At 42.7% G+C, this 17,380-nt stretch overlaps 1 protein-coding gene across 1 annotated transcript; it reads left to right on the plus strand.

Annotated features, from left to right (window-relative positions):
* Nucleotides 1–12,072: 12,072 nt before the first annotated feature.
* On the plus strand, nucleotides 12,073–12,967 carry LOC101770822 (glycine-rich cell wall structural protein 1.8). The gene has a single exon (XM_004982924.4). The coding sequence runs from the start codon at nucleotides 12,109–12,111 to the stop codon at nucleotides 12,727–12,729; it is 621 nt and encodes a 206-aa protein (XP_004982981.1). The 5' UTR covers nucleotides 12,073–12,108; the 3' UTR covers nucleotides 12,730–12,967.
* The last annotated feature ends 4,413 nt before the right edge of the window (nucleotides 12,968–17,380 follow it).

The raw sequence follows: 17,380 nt of genomic DNA on the forward strand, positions 1-17,380 counted from the left end.
GAAGTAGCCCTAAATTTGAATCAAAATCACCTTCATTATAAATATACCTCAATGTACACCAATGTGATTCTAAATGGTCTATTTCTTACTCTATTGATATAGAATATAATAATTAAGGTATATATACATTATGTGTGTTACCATTTCTAAATATACAGAGGAAATGGTAATAATATAGATTTCTATGTTAAAAAAATAATACTCAAACTTAGAATCCATTAAATAAATTTAAATGGTATGCTATATAAAGTAAAAGTTAAAGATTATAAATATGAATGAAAATATTATAAAATAATTAGTAACTAAAATCTATCATAATCGAATGAAAATAATAAATATATATATCGAATGCTGCATGAGTAAACATGTCTGGGTAGTGGTGGGTTAGGGATTGTTGGTAGTGGTGGGTTAGGGATTGGAATGTTACTCGCTGTGGATGAAGCTCTGCGTACGGCCAGGCAAGTGAGTCTTATCGTGCTTGATTTTGCTGCCCACCGCAGCCACCTGGCTCGCAGCTCCCATTGGCTAGCCTCTCTAGCTGCAGTGGCTCTCTTTCATTGGTTCCCATGTCCGTGCAGCCAAGCTTGCTAGGGAAATCGACTGGTTGCTTGCATAGCCCATGCCCAGCAGCCTTTTCTCCTTTGCACACTCCTCCAAGCAGCTTGTTCCAGCATCACGTGAGCTGGACCTACTGAAAACGGCGGATTTCTACGTTTCTCTGGAGCTAGCCGTGGGGGTGTCTTTGCACGACGAGATCTTGCACGACGAGAGCTTGCCTCGGCTGCTGGATCAGGCAACCAATTTAGGCCTCGTTCGTTTCACTAGGATTGGATTCCAGCTAGGATTACTTCCAGGTCCGGTTTGAGTGATTCCATCCGTATCACTCAATCCGGTTAGGATTCATTCCAGAGGTGAGGAGGTATGGTTTCAATCCGGGCCATCTAATGTAGAAGGATTCCAATCCAGGCCGGTTTTCGTTCCAGGCCAGACTAAAACGAACAACACTTTCAATGCAAGTCTGGTTTCAAACCGGGTCACTTCAAACCATCCGGAATGGACCTCATTCCGGGCCAATCCGGTGAAAACGAATGAGGCCTTAACGATTCCAGCATCCCGCGAGCCGGTTCAGCCACATGCACGAACCAATCAGACCTCTAGTGAAGCACATGCTAGTGGAGACGGAGGAGCTGATGTAGATAAAAATAGCGATCTGGGTATGGTTTTGCAACACCCCAGGGAAGTTAGCAAACTTCAGTAAAATTTTAATTTTTTAGTAAAAGAAAACAATTATAATTTATTTTGGGATAAGTAACTCAAATTCATCCCAAAATTTAAATTCTTTCGGCTTTAAAACATGCGTAAATCATTGCCTTCCAGTTTTGCATTTAAATGTATATTTAGTTAAATTTAAACCTTTGAGTCCCAATCTAAATATCTATATCCATGCCAAGACCATCGAATTCAAATCCATTCAAGAAATTCCAAAATCAATTATCTATTCAAATCTCATCAGGCGCTGAAATTTAGCTCTCTCCACCCCACTATTCGGCCTGGCCCAGCAGCCACAGGCCGAATATTCTTGACTATCCACAGGCTCTACTCGGCCTTTTTCCTCCGAAAGCAGCCAGCAGGCCGATTGTATGTCCAGAGCAAAATTTCCCAATATATAATTAACGGGATATCTCAATATCCCTGCTTTATTCGGAGAGTTGTTTTGCAGTCTCCCAATAATTTCATCCCAATCCAACTATCGTATTGGGAGAGTGACAACTCCTTTATTTAAAGAGATTGGGGCGCATTATTGGTTTGTCCTAATAATTAGAGAAATTTTAGAATGGTTGGAAAAAATGAGAGCCTCCATCCTGAAAAATCTAACAATGAAAACAAAAATTGGTGCTTAAATTTAATTTTTATAATTATGTTTTAATCAGAAGGTGGATAAAACTTATATAAACAGCTGGCGAGAACCATGAGACAATAAAGAATTCTATTCAAAGTTTCACTCTCCCATCACAGAAAGCTACTTATAGGCGGTCGAGCAGCAGTCAACAAATTCTTTTACCTTAACTCCGGTGCCAAAGAAATTGTAACGTCCCGCTTTTTAGGCATTTAAAAATACGTACTTTTAAAAATCTTTCTTCAAACTTAACATAAATTTATTTTCTCAAAATAATTCAACCTCTTTTACTTTAAAACTATGCATCTAAACCTACATGTGTGATGCACTTGATTGTTTTAGAAACCCCATTCTAAACCCGACTCTCAAATCTCAAGAACGGTATCTCTTTCTAAAACTTGGGATTAATATTTAAATCTAGTTTGAATATTAATTTCCAAATCAAACTCCTGTGAAACCTTACCTAAACACTCCCCTTCAATACTCAAGCCTTTGATTCTATTTATAAATTTCTTTGAATCTCCGAAATCCTAGGAATGACCCTTTTAAAATATTTTCTAAAAACCCTAGAATTAATATTCAAATCCAAATTGAATATTAATTCACACCCCTATGAATTCGCCACCCTACTCAAACATTTCTAGATCTCGAAATCTTCAAGAATACTCTATTTTCATGCCCAAACCAAGCCTACCATTCAACTTCATTCAAATTATTTCAAATTTGAATACAAAACCAACCCAAAAACCCCTTAAACAAATGTGGAAACCCACTACTCTCCCAACAGGCCACAACCTCAATTTCGGGCCGTGTGCACTCATGGCCCGGCTCATTCCTGCCCTTTTCCCACCCTCACCCCAGCCTGGTCCTCTTCACCTGGCCCAGCTTTGTCTCTTGGCCCACCTACGCGCGTCGGCCCATCTTCAGCCCAACGTTGCTAGCCCAGCAGCCGTGGCCTACCCCGACCGTCGTCTCCCTCATCCCCTCCTTCCACTCGCTAGCTCCACTGCCGCCGTCCGGCACCCCCTCCGCCGCGCCGCGTTTACCGTGCCGCCGCTGCAATTACTGACCCTCCGCGTGCTGGTACATCTCCCCTCCCCTCACTATCCTTCTCCCCTTCTCCTGCCGTGCCCTCGCCATACCCTAACACACCACATCACGTGCACCCACGCCGTGCGCAGTCACCACGTACGCTGCGCACGACGCTGCACCGTGGCCACTGTCGCCTCCGGTGCGTCCCCCCTCACCTGTCACTTGTCACCTTCTCCGCCACACCCTCTCCCGCATTAACTCCAACCCAATCCCCTCCCCTCTCTACCCTTCCTTCGGTCTCAATGAAGCCACCCCCTCTGCCCTTCCCTGCCAACACCGGCCGCTGCAATTACTGCCCCTCCGCGTGCTGGTAAATCTCCCCTCCCCTCACTATCCTTCTCCCCTTCTCCTGCCGTGCCCTCGCCGTACCCTAACACACCACATCACGTGCACCCACGCCGTGCGCAGTCACCACGTACGCTGCGCACGACGCTGCATCGTGGCCACTGTCGCCTCCGGTGCGTCCCCCCTCACCTGTCACTTGTCACCTTCTCCGCCACACCCTCGCCCGCATTAACTCCAACCCAATCCCCTTCCCTCTCTACCCTTCCTTCGGTCTCAAGGAAGCCACCCCCTCTGCCCTTCCCTGCCAACACCGTCGCGCTACCATGCACTGCGCCAATGCTTCCCCTCCTTCCGCCAGCCGCCAGCACGAGCGCCTGCCCTGCCAGTGCCCTTCCCCTTTCCATCCTTGGCCGCGAAAGCACCTACCCGGGGTACATCGCCCCCTGCTGGCCTGATCTACCCATCCCCTCTAGCCGGCTGTCGTCATCCACAACCGTGTGACCCGCGCCACCCCCTCTTCTTCCCCCCTATTGTTGGCACCGGATTTTGGCTAGCAAAATCTTGTCAAATCCGGAGTATGGGATAGCCGTCTGCTAGCGTGCATATGCTGGAATCAAATGAGAGGATGATTAGCTAGCTTACATACAAACGGTGATCGGCAAGTTTCTAGTGACTACGAGTATCTTTCGGTGGCGGTTCGAACAATGGCCTATCCAGAGAAATTTTAGCTAGCCGATTGACTGTTCGTTCCAAATAATTCCAAACCTCCGTTCTTGTTTTTTGATCCAACGTGCAGAAGCTATCCGACATTGAGTCAAGGAGTTCTAATGTAAGAAATGGCTTCATCAGATTGGTCAAGGAGGAGGTGATTAGAATAAAGAAGGCAAGAAGGAAAAAAGCCCGCACGTATAAGCAAAGGTGACTAAAAAAGGGAAGTTTTCAGCCTACTTTGTGCGCACCACGTGAGGAAGGAGTTTGGATTAATTACACATGCAGGTTGATCTTCTCGCGAACAGGTGAAGGAAGCTTCGTTAGCAAGGACTGTACGTATGGGAAATTAGAGTATAATTATCTTAATATTTTCTTTTATTTAGATATTTATTGTTAGGCAAGTTTTGGTACGGCTCAACCAAGAGTCATAGAAGTCATTAGTCCAGAGTATAAATATGTACCCCTGGTTATTGCAATAATCAATCAATCAATCAATACAACCATTTGACGTGACACTGCCAAAACTCTAGGAGGAGTAGAGTAGATTCGACGAGTTCCTTCCTGTGTGCACGGTTGCATCGGCTTCGATCTCAGGCGAGCTTGTAAGTACCGTCACCTGGTCATTACGATCCCTATCAGAACTTTCTAAGTTAAGTCTTATATTCTAAAATTCGATTATGTGGCTAGTTATCAAGTTATCTTAGATTGCATATAGAACTTTATAGACTTTATCAAATATTCTACTTGTCTTCGATGTTGCTCAAAGTTATCGAGTTATTTGGTTTTATTAAGTTGCATCGTATTAGTTTTATCAAGCGCTCACGTTTATCGAACGACTTAGATCTAGTTTGGTTATCTTCATCGGCTCCCTGATCTTGTTTAAGCATTCACCAGTTATTTGATTGTATCGACTGGCTAAATCTCGTATGCTTTTATTTCTTTACATATGCTACTTAACCTTGTTTAAGCATTCACCAGTTATTTGATTGTATCGGCTGGTTGAATCTCGCATACTTTTATTTCTTTACATATGCTATGTCTGATAGATCTTTACCCCTACCCCTCGTATGTTGAGAGCTGATGCATCGACTAGGTATCATCCATAATTCGCAGAAGCACGATGACATCATTGAGCTTAGCACGATGACATCATTGAGCTGATAGACGTGCGTACGAGGCCTTACTGCCTCAAGCCTGTCTGTTAAGTTAATGGGCTAAAGTTAATGTACTCTTATTCATGTTACCTTATCTAAGTTCAATATACTTATCATGACATTGATTAGATCCGTTAGCTTAATCAGCTTGTAAGTGGTAGGCAACAGGTCCTTGTTTGCTGTGCTTTAATCTATTAGATTAATAGGTTGATGTCAATACTCTCTCATTCGTGTTACCTTGTCTAAGTTCAATTACACTTATCAAGACAGATCTGTTAGTCTATATGATGTGCGCATGGTTAGCAAGGTCTCCTTTTATGACTGTTGTTTTACAATGCTCTATCTTAGCCCGTCGGCTCTTACAGCCGATGGCACATACCACTAATGCTTTATTTATTTACACCGCATGATTACATTAAAAACCTATCTACTATGGTGTTTATTCCAAGAACGCCTAACATGAGTTCGAAAGGCTACGCCACCGATCGGCTCAGGAATTTAATGTTTACCTTGTTAATTTTGACGTTAAATCTGGCATGCCTTGCACTACTCGCGAGCCGATTTTGAGCCTGCACTGGAGTTAAGCAGATATCTCAGGTCCTCCATGTTGTTCAACGTAGAAGCCTGAAGTCTAGTTTTTGCGTCAACACCTATAAAGACCCCTCTACCTCCCCACTCAAAGCTCGCACATCCTCCCCACTCTCCTCAAGTGGTAGACGTGCCGGGCGTGTCGAAAGCCTTGCTTTCGCAGGCGCCACTTCGCCACCCCGAGCTTGAGCTCATGGTTCCCATGGCCGCACCCCCTCTGGCCTTCCCCTAGCATCCACAACCCACTAGCCATGTTCTCCGTAGCCTCCGCTCCATCCCAGTGCCACCTATGAGCCCGGTGGCGTGCTCTAGCCAGATTTTGGTGGCAATTCAGCGAGCGCAGCCACGCCTCATGGTGGAGCAGCGGGCGGTGCCGCCCGGTTCCCCGAACCGGTATGCGCCATTACCACGTTGTCTCCTTCCGCCTCCTCTTTTCTCTCTGCCAAGCGGGCTTGGCCGTCAACGGCATTAGCTCTACCATCCACTCTCCTCCCTCCTTGGTCTGTGCACCTAGTGCACACGGACACCCCTCACAAGCCGTGCCCCCAGCCCACTGCACCAGTCTACGGTTCTACGCCATAGTGGCCGCGGCCCCAATCCTGCTGCATCAGCCCATTCAAAACTACTACGTGGACTCGATGAGTGCACACAAATCTTCACTTCAAGCCCTTCCTTTACTCCAAAAAATCCCAAAAATTTCTCAAAAAATCTAGAAAATATTAGAAACCCAACCATGCCTTTCTTTCCCATTTTTCATCTCATTTGAACCCTTTTCTATCCTATCACTAAGATCTTAGAGCCCAACCCCATTAGGAAAGATGTCGCACCTACTCCATTTTGGTATATTTAACGATCACGAATAAATCTGCAAGCGCACGGATATACCATTGTAGCATTTCACCCAAGAGTATTCCCAAGGGTATTGTATTTCCTAAAGGAAGGTGGGTAGGTCAAAAGAGTTTACTATGCATTTGACTATATCATAAGATGGATAGACAATACTCAAGGCACGGATAAGATAATGACATATAGAGTAGTATGACACACACATGAATCATCTCAAGATAACTAAGCTAGGGAGAAGGACTAAGAGTTAGCTCTAGGTTCATATGTACTTCCTATATACTGCATAGATCATATAAGCATACCGTACATACACATTGTGTAGGGACCAGGCCTATGCACCCAGGCACACACGGGGAGACAGTACCCTACTAGTCTGCTGGCATACTTACTACTAATTTATGAACTCCTATAGTATCCCGAACATGGGAGATTACAAAGGACGGACAAGGTTGTCACTACCTGCCGCCTACCCCTAGCAATCCGTAGGGCAAACTCATATCCAATGAAGCTAAGCAATCCAAGCATCATGCTTGCATTGTTAAACACTCCAACCATTCTGGCTATGGTGACAATGGCTGAAGCCACCATGGAAATGGTCACTAAACCGATGCGTAGCATAGATCAACTAGTCTATACATGATATGTATGCACACAAGGTATAACATGTAGCAATGTCTATAAGCACACATGAGAGTATATAAGCTTATATTACGATAGCAAGGGCATACGACTAGCATATGAGCGTATAAGCTTAGCATATCACTATAGCAAGGGTATATAGCCAACTTATGTATAGAAGAACCAAGCACAATACTATATAAGGAAGATGAATACTTTGAATAGAATAAGGTCAACCTAGTAATGTAAGATACAAAAGGCATACCCTAGACTCAAAGGAGACTTGGAACTTGAAGTAGAGCTACTCTAGCCTAACTCCACTAACTTGGAAACTAAGAGGGAGAGAGTGATTCAACTTGTGGTGTGTGTCCTAGAATGGAGCCCCTCCCCTCATATTTATAGGCTCCAAGAGGCAGTTCTGCAAGGGAATCTTTGAGGAATATCCCTTAACCGACCTAAACCGTCGCCACGTGGAGGCTAGAGATGAGAGGAGGCACGGGCGATTCGGCCGACCCCCTGTGGGCCCACCTCGCAATCGCCTTTCTCCAAGTGACTGCCTGGTGGGTCCCAATGACGGTTGTGTGTGTTATCCGGTGGATCGAGGCGCTTGTGGTAGTTTTTAGGCCCTTCAATCCATGGGATGCACACGTGGCAACCTCCCATTGGTCATAAACATGTTTCTTGGATCCATAGAGGGTGCTTTCTCCATCCTTTTGTGATAATTCACCTACAACCAAATAATCTCTTAGGACAAGTGGAACTACATTATTCGAAACCAAATATGCGTGTAAAAAATGTCAATCCTCCTTTATTCTTGAGTATATTTATGGTCATATTTGGTACGATCGTCAACACTCCACCCGTCGTAAGGCCAAAGGCCTCGGGTTGAAGCCGAGTACGCCGTACGACCTCTAGCCACTATTAACCGCATTGCTAATAGCACCAACCCGACTATTCCTCGCTGCCCTACCATCGCCGCTAACCCCTATCGCTACCATGCATCTGCCTGATCTTGTATCGGCCTTTTTTTTGCCATGTGTGCTATCCCCTGGCACCAGGATAAAGTGATGTCTGTCGTACAAGCTCTCTAGTTTCTATTCCACTTGATCTTGCTTGACTACATCTGTTGCCTTATATGCTATCCCGTAGTGTTCGTATAGACCAACAGTCGTACAAGCTCTCAAGCTACTCATTAGGATCATTCCACAATTTCCTAGTGACCCCAACCCCTTAAGGTTCTATCCAAACCTCTTGTCCATTCCACCACACAGCCGTTATGCTGCCCAAACCAAACCCCGAATATCATCCCGACATAACCGTTATGCCGCTCGCCCAAAACGTCAAGTCTATTCCAGACCCAACAATTATACTACTCGACTGAAACCCTAAGTATCAACTGAGCCTAGCCATAATGCCACCCAACCTAAATCTCAATTATCATCCAAACCTAGCCGTTGTGCCGCCCGACCAAAACCCTAAACAACCCTAGGGAATTAAACATTAAATTCCCTAGAATTTCCTGAAAATCCAGCCACCCAACCCATTCTAAATAATTAATGAACTATCCTTCAAACATCTAGGATTTCGCCTTTAATTATCAGGTAATTCCCAGAATACTCATCCTTTCCCGTTCCTTTCATTTCTTAGGAATTGATTGGTGTATTGTTTTATTGATTGTTATTTTATACGCTTTTGCCAGCTGGTAGATGACCGGGCTCTGCCCGAAGCTGAGGATCCAGAAGGCATGAAGCCAAAATCCTGTTCACCCTAGGAGACGTTAAGTATTTTTGATGAAGGCAAGTCCTGACTCCTAGCTCATGTTTTATCCTACTGAGTGCGAGAGTTAATAATATTGCTAACTCATACGGACTGCATTGTTTTTTCCCTCTAAGAACTATTTCTTTAGAAGTACATGCTTACTAGATTAACCCTTCTTGCTATTGAAATGCCACATGCCATATAACCCTAGGCAACTACATTTCCATAAGCCACCCCATGTTAGAAATGCTAGGCCATTCGAGTCACGCCCCATAAAGGAGGATAAAACACCTGTTGGACCCTCTATGGAGAGGATCTAACAAAATACCATTTTATAGTAAACAAGATGCTTAGGAAGGGTTTTCTCTTTAGGAATGCGTGAATTAAAAGATGAAATAATAGTAATGACAACCCCTAGGGTGTGTTTTGGACCTGGGAGTAAGGGGACAGCCTCAGTGGAGTATACTCCGTCCTAGAGCTTACTCTGATCACATAAGGATGGGTTCATTGGGAGAGTCTTTCTTGTGAACTGTACAACCATACATGCCAAAATGGGTACATCCTTCGGGAGTGCCTGTTTATGTGAGGCCTTGATTCATTGGGAGATGCGGGTATGCTGGAGCAGGACCTTCGTATAGTCCCAGGTCTAGTCGTCATGGGTTTACTAAGAGAGGGTCAGAGGCCCTGTTTGATTTATTTTATGTGCATGTTCCTGGGATGAGATCCACGAAGCGGATGATAGTGGCCCCTATTTAGACCCTAGTGTATCCGTGGATGGACCTAGGGAATGCTTCGTGGAGATAGGCACGAGCGGGTATGGATCTTGTAGCTCAATACCGTCTTTTTCGTGAGGGTGTGCGCTGGCTGAACATATGGGAAAGTGTACACCTCTGCACAGAGTATGACCTATCCGGATAGCCGAGGCTCTCGGTCACGAGCCTACTAAGTCAAAGCCCCCATGATTACTTTGGAAGCTCTTCGAGTGGGATTAGTGTTTGAAAATACTGGAGGAAGGTCGATGGACTGGAATCCATAATAAAACTTGGGGACTGATAGGGGAGGTAGTTTTCCCCCTCTAGGACCACAACTTTCATTCTATAAAATAATAGTAAACTTCTTAAAGAGTCTTTACAAAACTCACCTTCTAAATCCACTTTGCATTTGTAAGATACTTTAGGCATAGGACTATACCTATAAACCATGCTCCTTGTCCACCTCCCAAATTGCATATAATTATTTAGTAAATGTTGGGACTTGCTGTGTACCAACCAAAAGTGTACTCAGTCATGCTTTCATTATGCAGTATAGATCTCTAGGTGTTTTGACCATCTTGTTATTGGATGGGCACCTGCGCTTCCCTTTGTTGCGCTAAGGTGAAAACTTTTTCTTATTAAATTAATACACATTTTTATTGCTTAAAATACTGAACTGTGATGATGACTGTATTAACCTACTGATTCAGGAACTAATACAGGTTACCAGCGGGACTTCCGGAGGGAGGTTCCCACAAAAATGCTATCTTAGCACCTGCACTCCAATGTGTAGAACCTCAGCTGTCACTCTCTCTCTCTCTCTTCCTGGAACCCTTTTAAAACCAACACTGGAGCTGCCCTAATAAGGAGGGATTGTGCCGATTGGGGAGGTCGTGTATTTCAAGGCTCCTGCTTGCGCGCGTATTCCACTCGAAAAATGCTCAGCCGGTTTATATTTTTTCGCTACTTTCCTTAAATATACATCCCACAAAGATCAACAAAATTGATTCTAAGCCCGCCATCTCACCATCTTTACATCGGCCACATAACACTCTGAATCGGAGGAAAAAAGATAAGGCTCCGTTTGGTACGAAGGAATTGGAATCTATTTAATGGAGTAGGCTAATTTATGTTGGAATGTGGCATTCCACAACTTTCCAAAGTTTAGATATAAGCCTATCTTAAATTCATGGGGTGGGAGATGGAAATTGATTCTATAGATTATGGTTATTAGAATGGAATTCAATTCTTATAGCACGCTCTTAGACTCGCTTCTCTATAGTAGAAGTGCAACATATAAGTATCTCTCCCATATCACCAACTATAATATACAACTATATTCCACATACAATTATATTAGCTTAATTAATTTGTGTCTAAATTATAATTATTATGATAGAATTCAATTCCAATGATCCAAACGGGGCCTAAACAAAATTGATTGTAAGCCCGCCATCTCATCATCTTTTCATCGGCCACATCACACTCTGAATCGATATGCTGCAGGTAATTTGCTTGTCAATGCAACCGACAGTGCAACCGCACGCATCGTTAAGGCACTACAACATCTGTGTACAGCTTGCCACTGTGTTACAGATTTATATATAAATACATGGCAGGCACCACGTACGCGAGTAGAATATCGTGTTAACATGTGACAAATGGATCCCTTCAAATTAGAAGATTGTGTTACCACGTGAATGGAAGCATCAACCTTGTGGCCGACACCTGCTGGGTTTTGAGATTCCAAGTTCACAGCTGAGTCATAGTGCCAGTATATTTTTCACTGCGTGATCGTATTGTAACTAAAATGGTTCTTACAGTCACGAATCCCGAACGATCGAGGAAACGGTAATCTGAAAACAAGATGCTAAATAACCCGTGCTTTTGAAGTTTCCCCCCAAAAACCTTGATCCAATTTTCTTTTTTATGATCAAACTCTGCCGTCGCAAGTATGGAATTTCTACTTGCAGGGCGTGTGAATCCAGTAGATTGTACACCACATGAAATTTGCCTGTAGATAACCCTAACATGTGCCTTCACTAGCTCCGCAGAGCAAATAGAAAACCTTGAAAGCATAAGCAATGAAGATGAACAACTAAGTGTACAAGTACTATCGAAGTGATCAACGTCTCGTGGCGAAATCGTCGATCCTTGTATAGAACTAAAAAGAAATTAGATGACGAGGCCCACGAGCGAAATCTTCCGAAATCTCTCATTAATTGCACGCGATCAACATCAAGCGTATTCTAGCTTAAAAAACTAATGCAATGTGCAAACCGTTCATCCATAACCATGCATGGCTTCCAAGATCCAGTGCTATAAATAACCACACAAACGTCCCTCTTGTCACTCATCTCACTCTCCACTACTCCATAGCTAACTAGCTAGCTTAAGCCATCTCGCCATGGCTACCGGTAAGCTCTTCGCGGTTGGCCTCATTGTCCTACTAGGCATTGGATTAACCAATGCTATTAGGGTCGTGAACCACGCCACTGCTGATGGCCAAGGAGGTGGAGGTGGCGGAGCAGGCGGCACCGGAACCAGCTACGGCTCCGGCTCGGGCTACGGCTTCGGCGATGCCGAGTCCTACGACGGCAGCGCCCAGTCTCCGACCAGCAACCACGCGTACGCCAGTGGATCCGGTGAAGGCGATGGCGTCTGGCAAGGCCACGACCAGTCCGCGTCCGGCTACGGAGCTGGGGGTGCATCTGGTGCAGGCCACGGCGACTCAGGTAACCGGAACACCGGTGGGGCTTCAAATGCGAATGGAGCCGGCGGAGGCGGCGGCTCCGGCGGAAGCTACGGGAATGGCAGCGGATCTGGTGGGGGCAGGGGAGTCGGCGAAGGTGAAGGCGATAACTATGGAGCCTATGGCTCGAGCTACGCGAATAGCGGTGGCTCCGGAAGCGGAAGCGGAGGTGGTCATGATGGTGGGTTTGGCAGCGGTTCCGGTGGCGGATCGGGGAACAGCGGTGGTGCTACATCAGGTTACAACGATGGTAGCCGCAACGGCTCAACACCTTAAAGTTGTTACTTTGGGTTGAAATAACCACGTCCTGATGAGGGCTGGGGCGATGCGAACACATGTTCGTTCCATGTAGTGTCAAGCTCAATGTTTCTCTGAATAAGCCATGTGGCGCTTGTTAGTCGTCACTGATTACTTCTGGTGCCTCGCAACTGATGTGTAACACATGCATGTAATGGTTGTAGTGATCCGCCAGATGATCAAGTTAAATGGTGATTTGATGAAGAAGTAATTTAAATATATTTTTTGAGAATATGCAGGCGACGTTATTAACGTTGTCACTCCAAATAATTTTTCTGTCGTTTGCCAATTACTAATTAGCTCTGGGTTTTAGTAATAATGTGACCAGATGCGTGCTTGCAATGCAACTGATGAGTCAATGCATATTTTAAAGTGGCCAACAGTGTTAGCACCATTAGTATTATTTTTCTAAATGGCCAACAGGGTTTGTAGTATATTTTTTCATCTTTCTCTATAGTTTTGGTAATTGCCTACAATGTAATCCCTTACTAACTAATTACCCACAATTTATGTAGCTAGTGAATCAAATATACTATCACTCGTTGGCCATTTATAGAAAAGCACTGTTTTTTTAGAACAATAGAAGAGCACTGTTGGGAAAAGCAGTAAGTCTTGTAGTGTCCATTGTTTTTAGTTATCATGACCTGTCTCAATCGTACCTACGTGAAAGGCTCATTGTGTCTCAAGAAATGCCGAGATTATATTGTTAATTGAGTTTCATCAAATTTTTAAACACGTTGAAGGATATGCTAGTAGTTAGGGCTGGGTTGGCACAGCTCTAGGTAGAGAGTGTAGGATAAAATAAAATAGTTTAAAATGTGTGCTTAAAACAAAATAATAACAGAAATGCTTCAAATGCCATGAATATGTCCGGGGGACACCGCCCCAGGTCTATGAATAATGATCATTTAGGGTTCAGCCTTCAGAAACACAGAAAAGAGAGATTGTACACCTATATGTGTCAAACAGTTTAGTTTATTTTAAATTGTTTGTTGTGAATAAGTAATCCATCTCCTTCCATCAGTTTAATGTAAAAAAAAGGCAACATGGTCATTTGATCTACTTTCTTACATCATTTGAATAAATCTGAAATGACAAGAATGTGTGTGAACAGTGGGAATATATATATCTATACATATTCATAAAAAAGGGTGATTTCCAGAAAAATGCTGAGGACCTCAAACAGTATAACCATAGCTACTGCAATCTTTTGTTGTACTGTATGACCTTATGCAGTTATGCTCACCAGTTCATCATGCCTACAATTTTTGATAAAACTCTGCACCCCCCCCCCCCCCGGTTTGCCGGTGTGCAATACATGCTGGGGTATTAGTTAGAACTAGTCAATCAACCCGTGCTCATGCACGGTCAAATGTTTTTAAAAACTACTGTATTTGAAAATTATTTAGAAATGAAACTCCTAGCTAATAATCAAAATTGTTTACCTACTACTCTCTCATTTTTTCAATACTTAAACACAATACTCAAATAGTTGTGTACTTATCTTGGTCTAGTTGTGATTGATTTTTAATTAGTAATTACTCTATACACTTTTTCATCCGCATTCACACGTTTTTCATTTTGTATTGTACCTCCATCCATCGTGTTTAGCATAAAATTAATATTTTTTATCACTACCTCACATACATGTATAAATGGTCTACATGGATAAATGGTCTACATGGTGACACTTATCATATGTATATACCTTAACTTAGTATTTATATATTAACAATGACATAAATAGTGAAAGGGCCTCTAGCCTAGTGTTTAGAGCACATGAGTAGCACCTGGTAGGTTCGGGTTCAACTCGTAAATTAAACGGGTCTGGAATAAAAAATTATAAATAAATAGGTAGAGGCTTCCCCTGATAACTTCGGTAAAAAAAATAATGACATAAATAGGTAAGTTAGAACCATACATTAGTTTACTTTTGAACATTTCTATATGATGCACACGAAGATAATTAGATTAAGATTTAGCTATTTACTTTAGATTATTTTTAATAACGACATACTTAGATACAAATTTAGAATGACTTTTAAGTTATGCTTAATGATATGCATGAGTAAATAGGATGATGATTATGGGGTTATTTTATATTATTTTTTATAATGGCATAGCTCGATAATTTAGTTATAGTTGGAGGGTTTATTTTAGAATATTTTCATAATGATAGTGGTGAATAACTTTTCAGAAAATATAATAGCCCCATGACTATGATTATTAGAGTTTACAGGACTGATGTTTGATATTTTTTGTTTTTGTGAGAATTTATACAATTTGTCTTTTTTCTAGCATGTCTTGTGATAACTAATGCGAAGTATCTAATTGAAAAAATGAGCCCACATGGCAACAAAACTATTACCTTGAGCTACCTCTCATTTGTTAAATATTCGAACACAATACTTATATAGATATATACTTATTATCTTCTTCTGATTGTGATAGATTTGAGTTAGTAATTACTTTATAACATTTTCATCCACATTTATAATATTTAAATTTTCACTTTGTATCAAAGGTATGCGCTTGAATTTGTTTAATGGATCCTAAATTTGAGCTATAATTTTAACATAGAAATATATATTCTTATCACTTCCTCAATATCTTTATAAATGGTGACGCACATCATGCGTATATACCTTAATTATTATGTCATATACCAATAGTATAAGAAATAGACAATTTAGAATCACATATTGGTCTATATTTTTAACTAAGGTGATTTGGATTCAAATTTAGGGTCACCTCATGGTATTTTTAATAATAGTATATGTGAGTCATATAGATGCAAATTTAAGGGGTTACTTGAAGTTATTTTTTATGTATTAGTGGTGAGCAATTTAGTTGCAAATTTAGGGAGTTATTTTAAATTATTTTTATAATAGCATAAGTGGGTGATTTTGAGGAAGATTAGGGGTTACTTTAGTTTATTTTATATAATGGCAGAGGTGAGTAATTTAGATATAAATTTAGGGGGTTAGGCTATTTTCATAATGGCATAGGTGGGTAATTTTTTAGAAAATATAATAGATCTAATGGCTATAATGATTTGTGTGTACATAAATGATTGATGGCTAGATATTTTGCTTTTCTATGACAATTTCTGGAACTTCTTTCTTTTTCTAGAGTATCCACCTAGGATCCTAGGTGTTTTCACCTGAAGGCTTCAAAAGGAGCCTCCAGTCAGTAATAGTAAGATTGAATCAAACAGCAACTCTTGTCGGGGGTAAATTTCACAATATTGTCACATTTGTTGTGGGTTACATAAAAACTTGAAATGAGAGTGCAGAAGCTAGCCAAGGACAGACCCTTATACGAAAAAGAAATACTACAAGAAGCTTCCATATGCCATATGCACGATGCGTTGAATCACATGTATACGTAATTAACCATGCGAGGCGCAGGTCCGCGTGGGAAATATATAATGGAAATAAAAACTACGTCCTACAATACAGTCTCATAATAAGTTGGTCTCCAAGAAGGTCGCTAGCTAAGGCTTTGCTGTCGGTGGGAGCAAGAGATCTGAAGAAGTATCGTAGCAACGTGGCCGGTGCGGATCCTCGTCGCCCGGCCGGAAAGAGTGAAGTAAACCAAGCATGCGTGCGTGCTCGATCGTAGGTTCGTACGTTGCTCGAGATTCTTTTCATCAATCTGCTAAACAAAACAGAACGTGAACCTTGCGTATGTCCATGCTGAGTTAGTCAGACCGAGAGAAGAACTAACCGACAGTGTGACCTCAGTGGGGTAATATGACTGAAACGATGCTGCGATATCTCTGCACGACGCAATCACAATAACAATTTCATATGCAATGCTCACGCTAGGCAGTGGTCGAGGATTCGAGAGCATCCATCTGGGGGAGAGAAAAGTGGATCATGCTGCTAAAATCTTCTAATGATCACTACGTACTGTATCTGTATCTGTACCACGTGAAGATGCAGCAAACTGGTTGCGTTGACAGCCGCTCTCTAGGGCTTGTTTGCCCGCGCGCGCATGCATGCTGGCTCATGCATCAGTGAACATGGCAATGCTGATCAAGTTTACGGGGGCACAGGCCAAACTAATTAATTAATGCCCTTCAGCTCATGCTTCTGTCACCCATATACTCATCGTATCAACTGCATTGATTGGCATATGGCATTGATCAGATCTGACGTGGTACACCAGCAGTTATATAATCCATAGAAGTACACAGTAACACAGATACAACTCGCAACATGGAGTTCTAGCTAGCATTGTAATTAAAAAAAACAATCCAACAGCAATTCACGCCACCAACTTTCTCTTAACATAATGAAGTAATCGTACGTCTGGGCTCAACCTCTATAAATCCCACAGCAGTCAAGCACCCAGCATTCAGCTCATTTCATCTTCCACACCAAATCAAGTCAAAATGGAAGGCAATAAGCTCTTAGCTATTGGCTTTGTCGTCCTCTTGGGCATTAATTTATCCAAAGCAAGGGAGTTCGACTGGGAACACCCAACAACCGGTGCCAATAGTCAGGGAGGGGGAGGAGGGGCAGGGGGAGGGTCCTCAAATGGTTATGGTTCTGGATCCGGTTCCGGTTATGGATCTTCCGGGGCTAGTAACAGTCCCGGTGGGCTCTATGGGACCGGCGACTCG

Source organism: Setaria italica, chromosome IX (genome assembly GCF_000263155.2).
Source record: "Setaria italica strain Yugu1 chromosome IX, Setaria_italica_v2.0, whole genome shotgun sequence".
NCBI classification, from domain to species: domain Eukaryota; kingdom Viridiplantae; phylum Streptophyta; class Magnoliopsida; order Poales; family Poaceae; genus Setaria; species Setaria italica.